Here is a 19,483-nt window from a genome sequence, read left to right on the forward strand (position 1 = left end):
GGGGATGTTCTATCGGGAACTCACCAAGGCCAGCTGGCCTGGGTCTGGAAAAGCCTGGGATAAAACCGGACTTGCTGAACATAGCGAACAATGAGGACTACTGAGAACTCAAGAACAATGGCAATGGGTTTCTGATCCTACTGCACGTACTGGCTTTGTGGGAGCCTAAGCAGTTTGGATGCTCACCTTACTAGACCTGGATGGAGGTGGGTGGTCCTTGGTCTTCCCACAGGGCAGGGAACCCTGATTGCTCTTCGAGCTGATGAGGGAGGGGGACTTGATGGGGGAGGGGGAGGGAAATGGGAGGCGGTGGCGGGGAGGAGGCAGAAATCTTTAATAAATAAATAAATTAATTAAAAAAAACCTGGGCAGGAACAGTCTGAATATAAACTGGAATGTATCTTTGTGGGGATGTTATTATAAATTTGGTCCTATAGAAAAATGTTTCAAGAATTAAACTCCAAACTCAGTATCCTGTTTATTGAAGGAAAAAAAAAAAAAAGAAGTGGTCTTGGTGACCAGATGGCAGTGAAGCCCCAGATACAGTGAGATACATTATCATTAACAGCTGCCTATGCCAGCACCTCTGCTGCTGGCATTCTTTATTTCTTCTCCTTTAGCCAGCGTGCTACACAGCTAGATTACCTGGGCCTTTGGCTGATCTTTCTTCTCTGGAGCTTTAGGTGGTGCGTTCACTGTATATATATAGTTGATATATATATATATATATATATATATATATTTTAGCAAGCATTCACTTTTTCCACTTTAGATGACATAAGGCAGAGGGACTCAAGTCTTATTATTTCCTCTCGAGTTTAGATTTAGTTCATTGCATAGTTCCTTAATGTACACTATTGATTCAACATCTTCGTTTTTAAAAATTTAAATGTGCTATTATTACTTTATCTTGAGCCTGTAAGTTTTGGTGCTTTTTTTTTTTTTTGCTTTTCTTTATTCCCATATATTTTCTAAATTATCTTGTGATTTCTTTTTTGACTTTTTAATAGTTTAATGAGTACATTGTTTAATTTCTACTGTTTGTGAACTTTCTGTTTCCCTTCTATTTATTTCTAGTCTCATTCTATTATAGACAGAGAGGATGTACATCTTCAATCTTTTTCAGTTTGTTGAGACTTATTTTATGAGTCAACAACTGGTTTGTGTCAAAGAATGCTTTCTGTGCACTTGAAAAAAAAATGTGTCTTCTGTATATGTCTGCTGGGTTTGTCTTATGCTTCAAGTCCTTGTTTTCACATTGACTTTTGGTCTGGTTGTCCTATCTATAGTTGAACATGGAGTGGAGGAGTTCCTTATCACGATATTGCTGTCTATCTCTCCCTTTAGCTCTCTTGATGTTTGCTTTATATATTTGTTTACTCCAGTGTTAGGAATATGTCCGTTTACAGCAATGATATCTTCCTGGTGAAGTATCTTTGTCTTTTGTCATGGTTTTGTTCACATTTAGTCTGTTTGGTGTAATGTATCTATGGTATCCTGCTTTATTTGGACATATCCTCACCGTCTCTCCTGGAGCCCATGTGTTCTAAAGTGTGTCTCTGCAGGAACTATGTAGTTGGATTTAAAAAAAACAAATTGGCTAATATATGCTTTAACAGTCATTAAGCTCATTAATACTTAAGGAAGTTATTGATATGAAAGGATTTACTGTTGGAATTTTAATTTTTATTTATATCTTGTAGTTCTTTTGTTTATTTTTTCTTCTTTGCGGTCATCTTTTGTGGAGTTATGCTTTCTCTTCTCATCTTCTGTTTTCTCAATATTTTCTTTATGGTTATTGCTGTAATTACATAAAATAGCTTAAAGGGATAACATTCAATTTTAAATTGATTTTAGCTTGACAAGTTGCATATAAAAGCTATATACATACTTCTGCTACCCAGTTTATTAAACCACAAGGTTTTATTAGGTTATCAGCAATTAATCAAAAGACATAGACTAGAGCAAAATTGGGATGATAAGTGCTTAGAGATAAAACTGGGCAAGAAACTATAGCACAAGTTATGTTTTTTAGTGCTGCATACTATTAACATAGATTTACAACTACTTTTATAGTTTTTAAACATTTATACCATATTTTAAAGTAATTATGTTCTTACATTAATGTTGAAAGTTCTATATTTGTCTCTGTATTTGCTGTTACTAGGAAGGGTTATATTTTCTTATGACCTTTGCTTCAGTTTGATGGGTTTTCATCAGTGACTTTGCTCAGCTTTTATTTATTTTCTTCTTTATAACCTAAATATTAAAAAACATTATTTAAAAAAATGTCTGTAGGGCAGTTTTGCCAGATATTTTGGTTAGGTTTTTATGTCTTACCCTACTTTTTTTGTTCTAGTATGTATCTGTTGATAACCCAATGAAACACTCTAGTATATGAATAATTTGTTTTGTTGTATTGCTGTCAAGATTATCTCCTTTGTGACTTTTTCTCCTATGATGTTGGGAATTGAACTTATGGCCTCCTGGATGGGCCTGTAGCCCTTTCCATGACTTTGAAAGTTTGGTTATAATCTTCGGAGAGCTTCCTTTAGGCTTGTACTTGCTTGAATTCTGTGAGCTTCCTAATTTTGTCCATTTCCTCTCCTCACGTTTGGAAAGTTCTTCCCGTTTTTATCTTCTTCTCTCCTTCCTCCTCCCCTTCCTTCTCCTCCCTTCTTTTCCTCCTCCTCCTCCTCCTTCTTTCTTTACATCTTCCTCCTTCCTTTTTGTTTTTTTTTTTTTGAGACCAGGTTCCTCTGTGTAGTGAGTGTAGTTCCTTGTCTGTTCTGGAATTCTTTCTGTAGACCAAACTGGCCTAGAACTCACAGAGATCCACCTGCCTCTGCTTCCCAACTACCGGAATTAAAGTCATTCACCATCACTGCCTGACTTATTTTTATCTTTTTATTTGAGACGTTTTGTAGTATATATTCTGTTTGATTATGGTAGTCCACAAGTTTTTTTTTAATTCTTTATTTTTTTCTTTATTTAGGTTTCTTTGCCTTTGAAATTTCTGTCTTTATATTTTCTATTTTTTGTTGAGGTTGACCAGGTTGCTGAGTATTTGTGTATTTTTAGTTGAGTATTTGTGTATTTTTAGTTACTGTATTCTTTAGTTTCAGAAATGTTTGAGTCTTTTCATTGACTATCTCATTTTGCTTATCATTTTGTTGACTTTTTTGTTTAGCTGTGCATCTGTACAGGTTCCTTGAGCATTATCTTATTTCCCTTTCCTTTATCCTTTCTTTACCATTCTTTTCTCCCCTCCTCCCCTCCCCTCCCTTCTCTTTTCCTTCTTGAGACAGGATCTCTAGCCTAGTCTGACCTTTATTTGTAGCAGTCCTCCTGCCTTAACTTATCAAGTGCTAGGATTACTGATGGAAGCACCACATTTTTTAAGGGGCAAGCTGTGGAGATTTAATTTGTCCCTTGAATGTCTTTTCTTTGTCTTTCCTTTTCTCAGGGGCTCTAGCATTTCGAAGCTCAGCTTCCTCTTCTTCAGGTTGTATTCTGGGTAGTTTCTCTAGCTAGTTAGTCCATCTAGAGAGTCAGGGGACTTTGCAAACCTTTCCCAGGGATATGACCTCTGGGCTTGTTCACTGATGAGGTATGTCTCTATCTATATTTAGGGCAGTCTGTGGTTGCCTCCTCTGCCCTCCTGGGTCATCCTGTACACATTGTAGTAAGCTATGGTACTAGAGCTCCACCTAATGTATATTCCTAGAACTACGGACTCTGGGTGCTGGACCAAATTATTTTGATTTCCTTTGTTCTCAGTAGCTCCTGATTTAGCAACTGTTCTTGCCTGTGCTTGCTTAGTTTCAAGCAAGACAGCAAATGGTCCCTCTGGTAGCACTTCTGCTTTCCCTTTGGAGGCCCACTTAGGAAAAGAACTTGTGTTTCCTCTCTGTTCTGCCTTGCTGAGGAAGGGTCGTGGCCTTGGATGAGGGAGTTTCTTAACAGTTTCTGGATTTCTTACAAGGATGAATGGTTCATATATTACAGTATAAACTCTGTTTCTGTGGGGAAAGGAGGTCTGGAGTTTCCTAATCTTCAGTCTTGTTGACTTTATGCTGTGTTCTGATTTTCAAAGTGTCATCTTTGCAAGAATGACAATGGGATATGGTAGATTCAGATCACTTCTTTTTCTCTTCTAGCCATTTTGGAGAAATGCCAACCATTTGTTAGAAAGGTGCAGGAATGTGGTTCAACTGTTGAAAATGGCATAAGGCAGGCCTTTATTCACATCTCCAGATTCAGTTCAGTTCAGTAAAAACTCCTAAGGTGAATTTTGAAATCTAAATTGGTAGACACTAACTTCTGATTGAGTTAATCCTGAAAATATTTTCTTTAGAATGATGTTTGTTTTAGAGAAGTAAACTTGATTGGAAAGATTTGTGTACTTGTTGTAAATCTGTAATCTTTATGTCAATAGCCATATACTTTGACTATTCCTTTTAAGTTATTGGTTAAAAAAAATCACCTTCCTTTCATTGGGTAGGTCTACCATTTTAAAGTACATAGACAAAGATTTTATTATGATTATTGTTCTAACTACTCCGAGAACCTTTGTTAGTTATTACTTCTCCCATTGCTGTGATAAAATATTTGATAAAGCAGCGTGAAGAAGAAAGGGTATATTTTGGTGTACAGTTGGAGGGTTTAGTGATTAGACCAATTTGTTTTATGCTGTAAAAAATGGATGAGAATGTTTGCAGGAGGACAGAATGGGGTTACTTTGGGCGTGAGACTGGCTCTAACTGTGGTACAAGGAACACAAGGGAGCTGGTCATATTGCGTCTGCATCCGGCAGGCACAGAGATGAGTGCTGGTGTTCTCCTTGCTTTCTCCTTTTATTCTTTGTGTTTTATGCATACTGCTGACTTTCAGGGTAGGCTTTTTCCATCTTTGTTAAACTGTTTTTAAAACAGTTTCATAAATACACCCACAAGTTTTGTCTTCTAGGTTATTCTACATTCTATCAAATTGACAAATTTAACCAACGCAGTTCTCATTTTAAAAATAGGTTACTTCTATAAACATCACAATAGCAGAGAACATTATTACAAAATTAGGAACTGGTATTTTAAAAATATAGTTTATATTTCTGGTCAGCTATTTCATCATAAAACTCTGGACAGAAATAGAATATGAAAAGCATATGGAATAATTACTTTCATTTATACAAAGCTATTTTTAACTGAGCACTATTAATGGATAAACATATAAATGAAAGATAATATGACTATAGTAAAAATCAGTAAAAGTAGTCGTACTTGAAACATTATTAAATGCCTTTAGTATTATATAAAATTTAAGGCCTTGAAGTTGCTGTTGATATTTGAATTTCCTTGTTATTTTCTGTTTTATATATATACAAGTCTTATTTTTGTTTAGGTTACCCAAAAGGCATGCATTTTGATTTTTAAACATATATGATGTCATTTTAAAGAAGTAATTTCAAACATGGTATTATATTTATGTTAAGAAACTGAAAATAACCATATTAATCCCTTTATTAGTGAGATGCTATATTAGTCAGCGTTATAGAATTTAGAAGGAAATGTTCTGTTACTGTGAGGAAGACAGGGGAGTCTTTCGATGTGGAAGTTTGATTTAGTTCTCCGCTGTTGTAGAAATGGTTACCATTACCATTACCTAGCTTTAGTTAGATCCTTGGACCTGGCAGAGGAATGAGTCAGTAGGCACCTCATTATTGGGTCACTCTGAGCTGAAACTGCCATGATCTACTAACATGAGCAACTTGAGAACGTTATAAAAACCATGCTAGTCTTGGCTGTATTGTACTTATTTATTTTGTTCTTTTGAGACAGAGTTTCTCTGTGCAACAGCCCTGGCTGTCTTGGAACTCACTTTGTAGATCAGGCTGGCCTTGAACTCCCAGAGATCCACCTGCCTCTTGTATTTATTAACTACATAGGCTGTTTTGGGCGATCCTCAGAGCCACTCAGATTTTATTAGGATTCTGTAGCCTGTCTGCAACCCGAATCCTTTGGGAAGTCTTGAGGAACACAAAACATTAACTTAATATCTTAGAGACATGGGGCCTGTCTTACTGATTATCGTAAGGCAGTCTGTATAGTAACAGTGATATTTAGGACATGAATTTCAGTGACTGAACGATGGGTGTCATGCTCCCATGCACGTTTTAGTTTGCCCTTGGTAGGGTATGTAGATTTGATATTTTGGTTAATTTTAGACTCTTTTTGATCAGAACAATGCTGCAAAAAAGGAAGAATTGGAAACAGCAAACAAAAATGATTCTTCAAAGAAGTTGTCTGTTGAGAGAGTGTACCAGAAGAAGACCCAACTTGAACATATTCTCCTCCGTCCTGATACATACATTGGATCCGTAGAACCATTGACCCAGGTAATTTCTTTCTAAAATTGATTGAGATTAGGGAATATGTATATCTTCTTTTTCAATGTTTCAATAAAATTGTGGTTATGTAGTTTTCAAGCCTGTGATTTTATGTCTCTTTGATCATGATTAAGAAGGGAGAGAGGAGCTAAGAATGTAACTCACAATGCACAGGGCCTTGGGCCTGAAACTCATACCAGAAAATAAACAAAACAAAATAAAATGAACTCTGAGAGATACCTAGGAGAAGTGGGAATCTATTCATTACATTATGGAGATAAGTACATCAGAATACAGAAGTGTAGAATAAAATGGTTCTATAAGAATATTTTTCGTTTTGTGTTTTGAGACAGGGTTTGTCTGTGTTACTGCCCTCACTGTCCTGGAACTACTCTTAGACCAGACTGGCCCATACTCACAGATCCACCTGCCTCTGCCTCCCCAGTAATGGGATTAAAGGCATGTAATAACATGCCCAGCTGCCATAAGAATTTTTTGAAAGTTCAATACAGTGTGTACCATGGTTTAATAGTGGTACCTTCTAGAATTGACTTATTTATGTTTACTGTAGGCTTGGTTTACCTATATTATTCTGTTTGATTCTAACAATTTTGAGAAGCCCGAAGTCAGACTTCATTGTTATACTCTGTTTAGTCTAAAGTATAAACATAAATCATGAAACAAAAATATAAAGTAAATAGATGTTTTTCATACTTTTGAACTTATGTAAGTACTGTCCCTAGTGGTTCTGAGTTCTGGACAGAAAAACAGAAAAATCTCTAGGCCTTAGGAATTGGATTTGGGGTCCCCATCTTCTGTAGAATGGTTAGAATTAGGACTGCTAACTTATGCTTTCTGAAACTATCAAAGAAACTGAAATCAGAGGTGTTTTGTTTGGCATTGGGGATTGGATCCAAAGCCTTACACATGGCTACACACAAACTATTACTTAGCTATTATAAAGTTAAAACTGACTTTATATGTGAATGAAATACAAGCAATACAAAATGAATAAGTTTTCAGTTTTAGTTAAGTTCACTGTCACTACTAAACTTGACTCTATCTGGAGTTATACATGCTCCACTTTGAATGCCTGTTTTAAATAGGGAACATGACAATATGGATTTTTGTTCTCTTCTTTTGTTGAGATGGTTTCGCTTTGCAGTTCCGGCTAGCATTTAACTCACATGTAGCCCAGATTGGCCTCAAATTGTGACAGTTCTCTTTACTCAGCTTCATATTAGTGTTGAGATTACAGACCTGAACTTCTATACCTTGTTGACAATATGGATTTACCTTATGTAAATTGGAGTTAGGGATTTATGGAGTAAAACATATTTTGAATCATTCTCTTAACACAGTTGATGTGGGTGTATGATGAAGATGTAGGAATGAACTGCAGAGAGGTTACCTTTGTTCCAGGCTTATACAAGATCTTTGATGAAATTTTGGGTGAGTACTTCCTTAGGATGTAATGCGTGTTTTCTATAATGACAGTGTATTGGCTCTATATATCTCAAGCAAATTTTGCAGCATAATTTAAAAAAGTATTTTGCTGTTTTTTGTATTTAATATATGTATGTTCTTTAGAAAATTGATGCCCCACTGTAATAGTTCTGTATTTCTTTGCTGGAAGCTTTTTGCTGCTGTTTGTTCTTGTATGAACTAGAGTGTTGCATTTGTAGTCCTACAGAGAACTGTACTCTCGTGTGCCCTTATCTGGGCGCTTATTAACATGACGGTTACTTGGGGAACATGTTACATATGAGGACCACAGGGCTTATCTTGGCAGATTGTGTGAACTCGGGGTTGGACTTGTAAATTTAGTTTTTCAGGTATTTCTGTTGGGCAGCTTAGTTTAGTAACTTCTGTTCCCTTCCAAATCCTTGGATTAATACAATTAAAAGGAAGTAGCTATGCCTTAGTGACTTGGGCCGTATTTATACTTTGCAAAAGTGTTTAGCTTTGGACTTTATAGAAATTCTCTGCTCAGCTCATTAATACAGCTTGAGGTTTCTTAGACTGTGGTTTTGTGGATCTCTGAACTTCCTATAAGTCCTTGGGGAAAGTAACAGGGTAGACCCGATCATGCTTTGCACTCACACACTGGCCTCTAGCTGGATGCTGCTATTTTAGGTTTATTGCATGATCTTTTAATGTGGAAACTGAATGTCTGTGCTCATTTCTTTTTTTTTTTAAGATTTATTTATTATGTATACAGTGTTCTGCCTGCATATATGCCTGCAGGCCAGAAGAGGGCACCAGATCTCATTACAGATAGTTGTGAGCCACCATGTGGTTGTCAGAAATTGAACTCAGGACCTTAGGGAGAGCAGGCAGTGCTTTTAACCACTGAGCTATCTCTCCAGCCCCATAATTTCTTAAGATACTAATTTTATGAAGGAAAAATATAATTAGTTTAAGATTTAGAATTTTGAATCATAAGGTCATTAAAAAGAACTAGTTAGCCAGTTTAATCTGCATATAAATTAAGTAGTTTATTGAAGGAGATTAAGATAAAGTAACTAACTATATTTTGTCACCAAGATATAAAGTAAATGATATGTTTTACTTTTAAATTTGGATTAGGTCTTATATTTAGATGTTTTTGTTCTTTTTTATATTTGCAATCAATAAACACCCCCCCTTGCCTTATATGTGTGTGGGGTGTTTTTGTGTGTGTGCACGCATGTGCTTGCTGTAACATAATAGTATTTAGAATTACTAAGTAAAACTTAGTTTTATTTAGAAAAATATTTTTGTAGTTGAAGTTAATAATTATCAACTGTCACTACTTGCAAATGCTATTATTAAATTGGGATGCACATATAGTTGTATTTATAAGTTTGTATAACCTGTGTGCCTTATTACTCATTGTGATGTTTAATCTTGTAGTCAATGCTGCTGACAATAAGCAGAGGGACAAGAACATGACCTGTATTAAGGTTTCTATTGATCCGTAAGTATATTCCAAGTTTGATTTCTTTTGTGCTAAGCAGTTTTATTCAGGTAATCCCCAACTTACCATCAACTGTGTATTATGCACAGCTCTAAGGCTTTGTTTCCCTGTTGTTTTGGACTTTATGATTTTGTTTCCTCTCTGTCCTTCATGCTCATTCCCGCAGAAAGTATTTCCTCGACCAGTTTTCTTTGACGCATTGGTTCCGGGTTACTTGTTAGAGTGGTGGCCATCTTTCCTTCGTACTCTCCTTCCTCAGGACGCCAGGCTGAGATTGTTAGTGATATTCTGGGGAAATCATGAGATAAATTTATTTTTCATGACTAGAATTCTGCTTTTTCCATTATATATGACTTAGTTAATAAATGAAATACTGCTGGGTATTAGAGAATGCCTACCGGTGTTTGGCTAGTTAGGTTTCACTGTGGTGACCGTATTTGTAAAGATGTGTATGGAAGGAGTGGGGAGAGAACATGAAATAGTTTTCATAGAAACTTTTGTTTTGTATTGTCTCTTATCAGCATGCTTTTGTGAAAGCTTTTTGCCTTTTTTTAAAGTCAGTAGTAATTTAGTCATTTAAGTTTTGTTTATAGTCTTATTGTCAGTAATTTAATTTCTGAGGGCATGGCTAAGATCAATGTAAAACTATGTAACATATAGATAGTATAACTATAAAACAAAAAATTAGTATTTCATTGCACCATGAAACTAATTGCAAAATATAAAAAATATTTCCTTATAATTATGCTATTAAAATTTGTGGGTTTTATTTTATCATATTTTTTCATTTGGATCATTTTTACTAATATATTCTTGAGATTGTGTATAGTTAGATATACAGGTACTTGTAAGTTAAGAATTACACCAATGTTCTTCAAGGGAATTCTAGCTAACATGATTCGTTTTCTTCTTTGTTTAGGAAATTATCAGTTAATTGTAATGAATAAGCACTATATTTTTTTCTGAAGAGAGCTAGTAGGGAGTGAGGCATAGTGAATGTTTAATTATCTGTAAACTTATGTAAAATTCAGAACTAAATGATTCAGGTGTAAAACTAAGGAAAAGGAGCTTTTTTAAAAAATATTTTGCTTATTGTTTTGGTCTTTTGAGTTAGGTTCTGTCTGTAGGATAGTTCAGACAGGCCTCAAATTTATCATCTTTTTGCTTTAGAATGTGCTACTGTCCTCAGTTCTTACATGGGTTTTTGATGGACATAGTTGCTATCATTTAGTTCTTATATATTAATTCTAGTTACTTAAAGTCAGCAGTGTTGTACTTAAAAAAATGCCTTTAGTAATCTCAACAAAGAGAAAAGAAGGGAGCTGTACAATAAATAACTCTGTAGACTAGTTAAGTGTGTGAGCAGTTTATTTACCAACTTACTATGTTTTCTGCAGAGAAATTGTCTTATAATAACAATTTTTACTAATTTTTATAAGATTATTTATTTTATATATATGAATACATCTTTATGCCAGAAGAGGGCACCAAATTCCACTACAGATGGCTGTGAGCCACCATGTGGTTGCTGGGTATTGAACTCAGGACCTCTGGCAGAGCAGCCAGTGCTCTTAACCACTGAGCCATCTTTCCAGTCTTGTTTTATTAATTTTTTAGTTAGGCACAAAATATTGGGTTTCACTGTGACATTTTTAATATATGTGTATCATAACTTGTTCATACTCACCTTCTGTCCTCTACTGTTCTGATTTTTTCTCTCCTCTTTTTCTTTCTTTGTGTGTAAGTATGTGTGGCATGTGTGTATGTGTGCTTAAATTTAGACTTTGCACATGACAGAAGACATACATTTGACATTTTATCTCCCCCCGATTATTTGATGCTTAAAATGTTTTTCTTTTTAACTCCCTTATAATCCACAAATATTCTTGTGTAGACATGAGTGAGACATATGCATAAATTTATTTGAATTTTTAGTGATAAATGTCAGATTTTATTTATCATCACCTTATTTTAATTACCTCTTGTAGAAAATTCTTAACTACTTCAAATAAAAAGGGTTAAGGGCATACTTTTCACTTCTTGATTTTTATTTTGTTTATAAATCATTGGTATGAGTTGCACAGCCGTTTCTCATTTAGCCTTTTTTCTAAATTCTGGATTTAGCATATATTTAAAGCTTGTAACAAGCATTTGTTACAAGTTGCAAAGTCTTATATATTTATTTTGTATTTTAACCATAACATTTTGACTTTTATGAATTTTCTATTATTAGGTTATTTTTTAAACTACACATAACCATATAAAACGAATGTTTTTGTTAAAGTGAATGTTTTTTCAGAGTTGCAATTTTGTTTAAGTTTCCAATTTAAGAAGTCATGAAGCAGAATTCGAGGGAGGGAAATATGCTGTTTATTAAGTGATTACATTTTTTAAGTGATTAACATTTTTATATGGCACTTTTATTTTTGAACTTTCTTTTGTGCATATGTGCCTGTGAATGTCCTGCAGGAAGGAGAAAGTAATACTTACACTGTCCCACGTAGCTTTTCTTCTGGTTCCCCAAAGTATTCTGTGGTGGAAAGAATAAAATGTTGATTGTAAATGACATAGAAATGAATGAGCAGTAAGACATGCCCATGCCAATAGTGTGGCAGCTATTCTAGAAGTTAGAGAATTCAGTACAACCTACGGGAGAATTTAAAGCTTATTATATATTAGATGGCTAGTATTAAAATAATTCATTTGCCAACATCTGTCTGATTAAAAATCAAACAAATAGGATTAGGACTGTAGCTCAGTATAAGCTTAAAATGTGTGGATTCCGTGGGTTTGTACTCTAGCACCAGAACAAACATGTGGGGAGCGCATTGGCCAGAGTTCTGACTCTTCTTTCAAGCTGGCAATTCTTCCTGTATTTGGAGCTGAAAGCCTAAAACACTTTCAAGTCGTACAGCATATGTGCTAAAATATACCTTTTTGTGAATTCAACTGTTTTCAGTAGAGGTACTATCAGTGTAAGTCCCATTTTGTAATCATATTAGGAAAGTACCAAACTTAAAGTTTTTGAAATTATGATGATTGATGACAAATAATCATATTGATTATAAATGATATATGCTAAACAAACAAAAACAATTGAAAGTTTTTTTTAAAAGATCTGTAATTTTCCATTTTTGCACTGTTTACACCACACTTTTTTACATTGCCTTCTTTTACTCTTTTCTTGGAGATGGAGAAAGGCTTCTTCTAGGAAAGTTTTTGGTGTTATCTTGCAGATCTCACTGATTCTAACATTGGTTGTGTCTCTAGTACTCAAGTATATGTCCTCATCAATATAATGCCAGTGTTTTCTAGTTGATAGTGACTTACATCTTGGTTGTAACCAACTTTATTTTGTAGTTCAATGCTTTTTGTGAAAATTAACATTTGATTTTAAGTTCTAAATTTTGCTTATGTATTTACAGTGAATCTAATATTATAAGCATTTGGAATAATGGGAAAGGCATTCCAGTAGTAGAACACAAAGTAGAGAAAGTTTATGTTCCTGCTTTGATCTTTGGACAGCTTTTAACATCGAGTAATTATGATGATGATGAGAAAAAAGTTACAGGTAAAGTCTAAATGAAACTTTGATGATAAGTATCTTTTTCTTAACATACAGTTTCCAAATTTCCATTTCTTAAAGCGTCTCATATAAGGAAACCTGTGAAAAAGACTCAGGAATAAGGTACTTTGGAAATACACTGTTGCCTCAGTAGGTTGATAGCTGCTTTTAAGCCCAAGGCTCCAAGAAGTGGATATAAATGAAGTGACTTTGTTAGAAGTCCAGATTTCATACTCACCTAGACTTACTTTATCAAAAGATTCTTATTTTCTTAAATTATGAGAGTAGAAAATCATGTCTTTAATGATACTATATTGTATGCTGTATAGTACCTATCGTATTACTAAATCCTAATATTTCTTTAGTATAAGAAATCATAAACATAGGACTTCCAGTCAGTAGTTAGAAAAAGTGACACAACAAATAGCGGTGTTTTCTGTTAGACTTGCGCTGTGATAGGTCAGTTAATAAATTTCCTTCAAAATAACGTGAACTAAAATTTTTATATCTAACTTGTTTTACAGGGGGCCGTAATGGTTATGGTGCAAAACTTTGTAATATTTTTAGTACAAAGTTTACAGTAGAAACGGCTTGCAAAGAATACAAACATAGTTTTAAGCAGGTATGATAGTAATATGTCCATTTTCTCATTTCTTTAAAAATGTTTTATTGTTTTGCTTAGATAATAGAAGTTTAAATATTTTTAAAAATTAAATTAAAAAATAAAAATTAGTTTGGATTTTAAAAGTATTAGTCAATCACCAAAGAGATATCAGAATTTCTTGATTTTATATAGCTTCTCTATCATTCTCTTAAGGCAGGGCGCTTTATTTAACAGATGTAACCACTTAAAGAATACTTGAGAAATTCCTTGCTGAGTTATGCTTCCTATTTAAGAAATGTTGGTAGGTTTTTGGAAAAGTATTTTGAATTTTACATAAACTAAAGTAATTTTATTAGATAAACATGTCTGTTTGCTTTTATAAAAGTCCATGGGGGCATATTGAATGTGGAAGATGCTTCAGTGCCTTTGTATAAAAGCTATGCAGTTTATTTTCATTACCAACCTGGTATAAATATAACATTTACAATTTTTGACCTTAGTACTAAGCAGTTTCAAGGTGTTTTGTTGTTGTGAGGGTGGAAAATATAAATGTTGTAGTAAATGAGTGTGTTGTGAGCCAAGTCTGTGTTATAAAAGTTGGACGCATTAAAGAAATATTTATATGTTCTCTTAAAGACATGGATGAATAATATGATGAAGACTTCTGAAGCCAAAATTAAACATTTTGATGGTGAAGATTATACATGTATAACATTCCAACCAGATCTATCCAAGTTTAAGATGGAAAAACTTGACAAAGACATTGTGGCCCTCATGACTAGGAGAGCATATGATTTGGCTGGTTCATGTAAAGGGGTCAAGGTCATGTTCAATGGAAAGAAGTTGCCTGTAAGTGTCTTCTGTAACGAAATTTAAGTGTTATTTTGTAGACTGCAAATAATTATATCTTGTTTTTCAAATCTTGTCTGATTGTTGATTTATGTAATCTATTAGCCGTCATCTTGCTAAGTAATTTCTATTTCTTGTATGTGTTCTTTCCTTCTGTCTGTCCTATGATCATTCAAAAAAAGGTCTATTTTAATAGATTTAATGATAATGTATAATTTAATACTTTTGAATTTTTTATTAATTTCCATAGGGTTTGAGGTAACATGTAATTTAATAATTCACATATAGCTAAAGACTTTATAAGTCTTTAACCTCAGGTCATCTCTTCCACTCCTTGTGTCCTTGAAACTAGACATTTCATGTGTGTGTGTGTGTGTGTCCGCACATGTGCGTGTGTGTGCGCATACACCATTCTGTGAATTTGGAGGTCAGCGAATAATCTCAGCTTTTGACCTCACCTTCCAACTTGCTTGAGACAAAGCCTCTTTGTTATTCGCACCACTGCCCTGTGCTGCAAATGCCAGGCTTGCTGGCTGTCAGTTTCTGGGGTTCTCATGTCTATGCCCCATTTCGCTGTAGGAGCATTGGGGTTGCAAATGTGCCTTGCTGTGCTTGGCTTGGTGTTGGTTCTGGGGATCTGACTCAGGTCCTCATGTTTCCACTGCAGGCGCTTTACTCACTGAGCTAAAGACATTTCACTTTACTTATACAGCCTGTAAGCACTGTAGGGAGAGGAAAAGGAGGCAGAAGAAATAGATTTGTATGGCTCTCAGTTCTGAGACATACACAGACGTGCTTGCGCATATGTTTTTGTTGTTGTTGGTTATTTTGGTGATCTAGTTATGCTGAGTTGCCCAGGCTGACCTGTGACTTCTGGGTTCAAGCAGTCTTCTTGCTTCAGCCTCCGAAGTACTTCCAATTGCACACATATGCCATTTGGCTCAGTTTAAACTTCTTGATTTAATCTTACACCTCTGCACAAGGATTTTCTTTAACCTTTCTTCTAGAACTGTTGACAATGAATTCCCTGCTATTATATGAGAAAATCCTTATTTTTCTTTCTCTTTCAAATGATATTTTTTCAAAAGAATTATGGGTTGATAGTGGATTTTGTTCAGCATACAAAGATGCCACTCAATTCTTGCTTGACATGTGTTATGATTACAAGACTGTTGTGATGTGTTTGTGTTCTTCTCTTGGTAAGGTTAACATATTTCTTTTTCTTCTGTCTGTTGTGAGGATTTTATAGATATAATATGTATGTATGTGTGTGAGAATCTGAGTGTGTGTGTGTGGTTTAGTATGTGATTTCATTTATCCTGTGAGACATTCTTTGAGCACCTTGACTTTGTTGTTTTTGTTGTTATTGGTGTTACAAATTTTGAAAACTTCTAGCCATGACTGCTTGAACTTTCTGAACCATTCTTTCTCTTTCCTCTGGTGTACGGGCTATGCTGGCTTTATCACACTTGAGGTTTGGGCTGATTTGTTCTTTGTTTCAGTTTGTTTAGTTTCTGTTGCCTTGCGTTCGACTTTATTAGCTTTTCCCCCTACCAATGATCTCTGTCAGTGACATTTCTTATGTCTGTGGTGCTTTTGATTTTTAGCACTTTCATTTTCTTTAGTATTTGGATTCCATTTCTCATCTGAAGTGGAATGCCTTTCCCACTAGAGACTGTGCCATTCTAATGATAGTGATTTTAAATGCCGTGTAACAACATCTAAGATGTGTCTGAGATGCTTTGTTTTTAGTTTGGGTTTATTATATGTGTCTGAGTGTTAGGCCTGTGCATATGTTTGTGTACTGTGTGTGTGTGTGTGCTTGGTGCATGTGGTGGCCAGACAATCCCTTGAAACTGGAATTACTGACAATTGTGAGCTTTTTATATGGTGCTGGGAACCTGGGTTCTTTGTCCTCTGCAAGAGTGGAAGTGCTCCTAACCAGTGAGCCATCTACCCAGCTCTGGAGCTGACTCTGATTATTTTCAATTTTAAATTCTTTTTAGAATTCCTGAAAGTATTTGTGGCAAACTATATTGTATTAGGTAGTAGTGCTGAGGTAAATAGGCTTTGTTACCGGACTAGGAGGTAGACTGTGTTTGAAGTTTGTTTCTTTCTATTCTTCATTGTTCAAGTCTTTGAACTACCTGGCAGAGATGGTCTGTCTTGTAGCTCTATTGGCTGAAATTCACTCTTGTTATTAGAGGCTTATTGGTCTGGGGTTAGCATGTAAGAGAAGAGTTCTCTAATGTCTGATGAAATCCAGTCCTGGAGTGCACATCGAGTCTGTTTCCTGCAGACTGACTTCAGAGTGCTTATGCACATCTTTCATGAGTAGAGATTTTTCGTCTGCCCTTAATTCTTTTTCTCCAGTTGTAGCAACTTTCCATAAATGTCCTCAGTCTGAATCATGAGGCCCACTGACTTACAGAATAAGCCCCCCTCCTTGTTTTCTTTTTGTAAGAGAATGGAGTCTGGCTGGATTTTCCACTGGCTGCTGTTTTCTTCTAGCCAGCACCATAACAAGTGTATGCATTTCCTGGAGGGAAAACTTGAAGGGATGGGAACCTGGAATCCCCACCCTCAACCATAGACCTTAGGAGCTTCCTATGCTTGCAGTCTTCCAGTAGTGATTATGATTAGTTAAGACATCTAGTGTAAGGTTTGTACTGTTCTATTAAACTTCTGCTCTAGTTAAGCAAATACTGAGATTCTATGGTTTTCTTCAGCAGGTGTCTCTCTTCAGTTATTTCACAGTCTCAGTTCTTTAAGGGGCTTGTAAAAATTGTTAATTCATTTGGTTAGCTGTTTTCCATAAGGACAGAGATGTCTTTTGCTTTAATTTTCCTCAAATCTTAACTTATACTGAAAGGTAATATTTGTCACATAAAATAATTAGTTTTATGAAAGACTTTATAATAACTTAATAACCATATTTTCTCAACTTCATCGGTATACACACAAATGAATGCTCTACAAACGGGTCGAGAAGAGAGTGCATGATGACTTGTATCTTGGGTAAAAGCTGCTATAAATGAGAATCAAAGTAAGAGAAGTAACTAGTGGCATGTATTTATACTGTTGACCTGTGAGTGACTATTCATTGTTTTATAAATTAATAGGTAAATGGATTTCGCAGCTACGTAGATCTTTATGTGAAAGACAAATTGGATGAAACTGGGGTAGCCCTCAAAGTTATCCATGAACTTGCAAATGAAAGATGGGATGTTTGCCTCACCTTGAGTGAGAAAGGGTTCCAGCAGATCAGCTTTGTGAATAGTATTGCAACTACAAAAGTAAGTGCCAGGTTCTTGGTTTCCAAGTCATCGGTGAAACAGTACATTAAATAATGAAATAAAAGAAAATGTTGGCTTTGTTATGTTAAATTTGACTCATAAAAATTAAAGTTATTTTTATCAAATTTATGCAAAGTATTTAAATATACATTGAGAAGTTAATATGCTTAGTGCTTATTATTGAACATATTTTCTGAAATTTAAATTGACAAAATTTGTTATTTTGTATTCTGAATTGAGAGTATGATAGAGAATAATAGGAAATGAGCTTCTTGGGAGCTCAGCTTGTAGAACATGTTATTTGCTAGTCTGAGGAGCTTGAGCCCTCATCTATAGGCTTTGGATTTCAAAATCAAATAAAATTCTTCTTACCTAAAAACATTTATTGTCTGTGGATGTAGCATAGTGGTAGAGTGCTTACCTAGCATGTTAGAGGCTCTGACTTTAATCCACAGCTCTGCAAAGAAAAAAAACTGAATGAATGACTAAGCTAAAGAGGTTACCACTGAGTAAAACACTCAGTCGTGCAAGCAAATACTGTAGGCTAGTTTAAAGCACTGATTTGTGACTCTTGTTTAAGTTTGACCTTTTAATGTTTTAATAGTTTCTTAAATAATTTAATATTACTTGTTTTGGTCAACACAGATTTAACCCAGTAATGATTTTATTCTGTTAGACAGTGATTTAAAACTTTATTTAAAAGTCCCCCCCCCCCCCCCCATCACACAGGCTGCAACTGTGTGGAGCACTAATGCCACTAGGGGCCTCTGTTTTTCCTAACTTTCTTTTCTACAAGTTATGGCATGTGACTTTGTTTCCTATCCTCAAATACTAGTATATCTCTATACTTCATTTCCAAGTTCTAAGGAGAGGGAATGGTGTTAAGCCAATTACCATCTTTCGGTCAGGATGTAATAGTTTTCCTAGAAGGACCACCCAGCTGGTAATTGCTAACATGTCATTGATTGGAACTGAGTCACATGGTTTCTGTATCTTTTTAAAAACTGGGGTGAAATAGGATACTCTTGTGTACAACAAAAAACAGCCAAAAAGAAAACCATAAGCAGTGTCTTCAGAGATGTTCCAGGTTGAATATACCATAGTGTTGGGGGACAGGATGGTATTCCTGAAGATTAGGAAGCTACATGGAGTTCTCTTTCCCTGTACCTTATCCTATATATGTTGTCCATTTGGTTTTTCATGAGTTCTGTCTCTGTTGTTGCTCAATATTTTTTTAAATCAAAAATATATTTTTTCTTTATATAATATATTCTGATTGCAGTTCCCCTCCCCACTTCCCAACTCCTCCCAGATCCTCCTATCTCCCCTCCCACCCTAATGTACATTTTTTCTTTCTTATTAGAAAACAGACATCTAAATAATAATAATTATAATAAAATAAAAATAAACAAACTGGAATAGGACAAAACAAACAGAAGAAAAGGAGCCAAAGAAAGAGCAAAAGAAACATAGATGCAGAGACACACTCATTTGCACACATAGAAATCCCATAAAAACACAAAATTGGAGATCATAATATATATGCAAAAGGCCTATAAGATAAAAATAAGAAAGAAGAACCTTCAAAATGTCATTGAGTTTGTTTTGTGTTGATCATGTATTGTTAGGTATAGAGCTAAGAGTGGTTTATATATATAGTGAGACTCTTTTGGGGGAAACTGCCTTTTTATTAATAGTAGACAATAAAATATGTTCCTGAGTTTTATGAACCATCTTATTCAATTCTCAAACTCTGAGTGGAATACGGGATTCCCTAGTTTTACAGGTGGATAGATAGTTCAGTTCAGGGGAATCTGAAAGTCTG

At 34.9% G+C, this 19,483-nt stretch overlaps 1 protein-coding gene across 1 annotated transcript in view; it reads left to right on the plus strand.

The window, feature by feature from the left end:
• The window catches only part of Top2b (DNA topoisomerase II beta), a 63,480-nt gene that overhangs the window by 11,045 nt on the left and 32,952 nt on the right, over nucleotides 1-19,483 (plus strand). Inside the window, exons 2-8 of the mRNA XM_075988631.1 lie at nucleotides 6,239-6,394; nucleotides 7,747-7,837; nucleotides 9,281-9,344; nucleotides 12,770-12,915; nucleotides 13,434-13,531; nucleotides 14,150-14,362; nucleotides 17,485-17,658. Coding sequence (XP_075844746.1) covers nucleotides 6,239-6,394; nucleotides 7,747-7,837; nucleotides 9,281-9,344; nucleotides 12,770-12,915; nucleotides 13,434-13,531; nucleotides 14,150-14,362; nucleotides 17,485-17,658 — 942 coding nt within the window. The remainder of the gene's footprint in view (nucleotides 1-6,238; nucleotides 6,395-7,746; nucleotides 7,838-9,280; nucleotides 9,345-12,769; nucleotides 12,916-13,433; nucleotides 13,532-14,149; nucleotides 14,363-17,484; nucleotides 17,659-19,483) is intronic.

This window comes from Microtus pennsylvanicus, chromosome 10 (assembly GCF_037038515.1).
Source record: "Microtus pennsylvanicus isolate mMicPen1 chromosome 10, mMicPen1.hap1, whole genome shotgun sequence".
Classification (NCBI taxonomy): Eukaryota; Metazoa; Chordata; class Mammalia; order Rodentia; family Cricetidae; genus Microtus; species Microtus pennsylvanicus.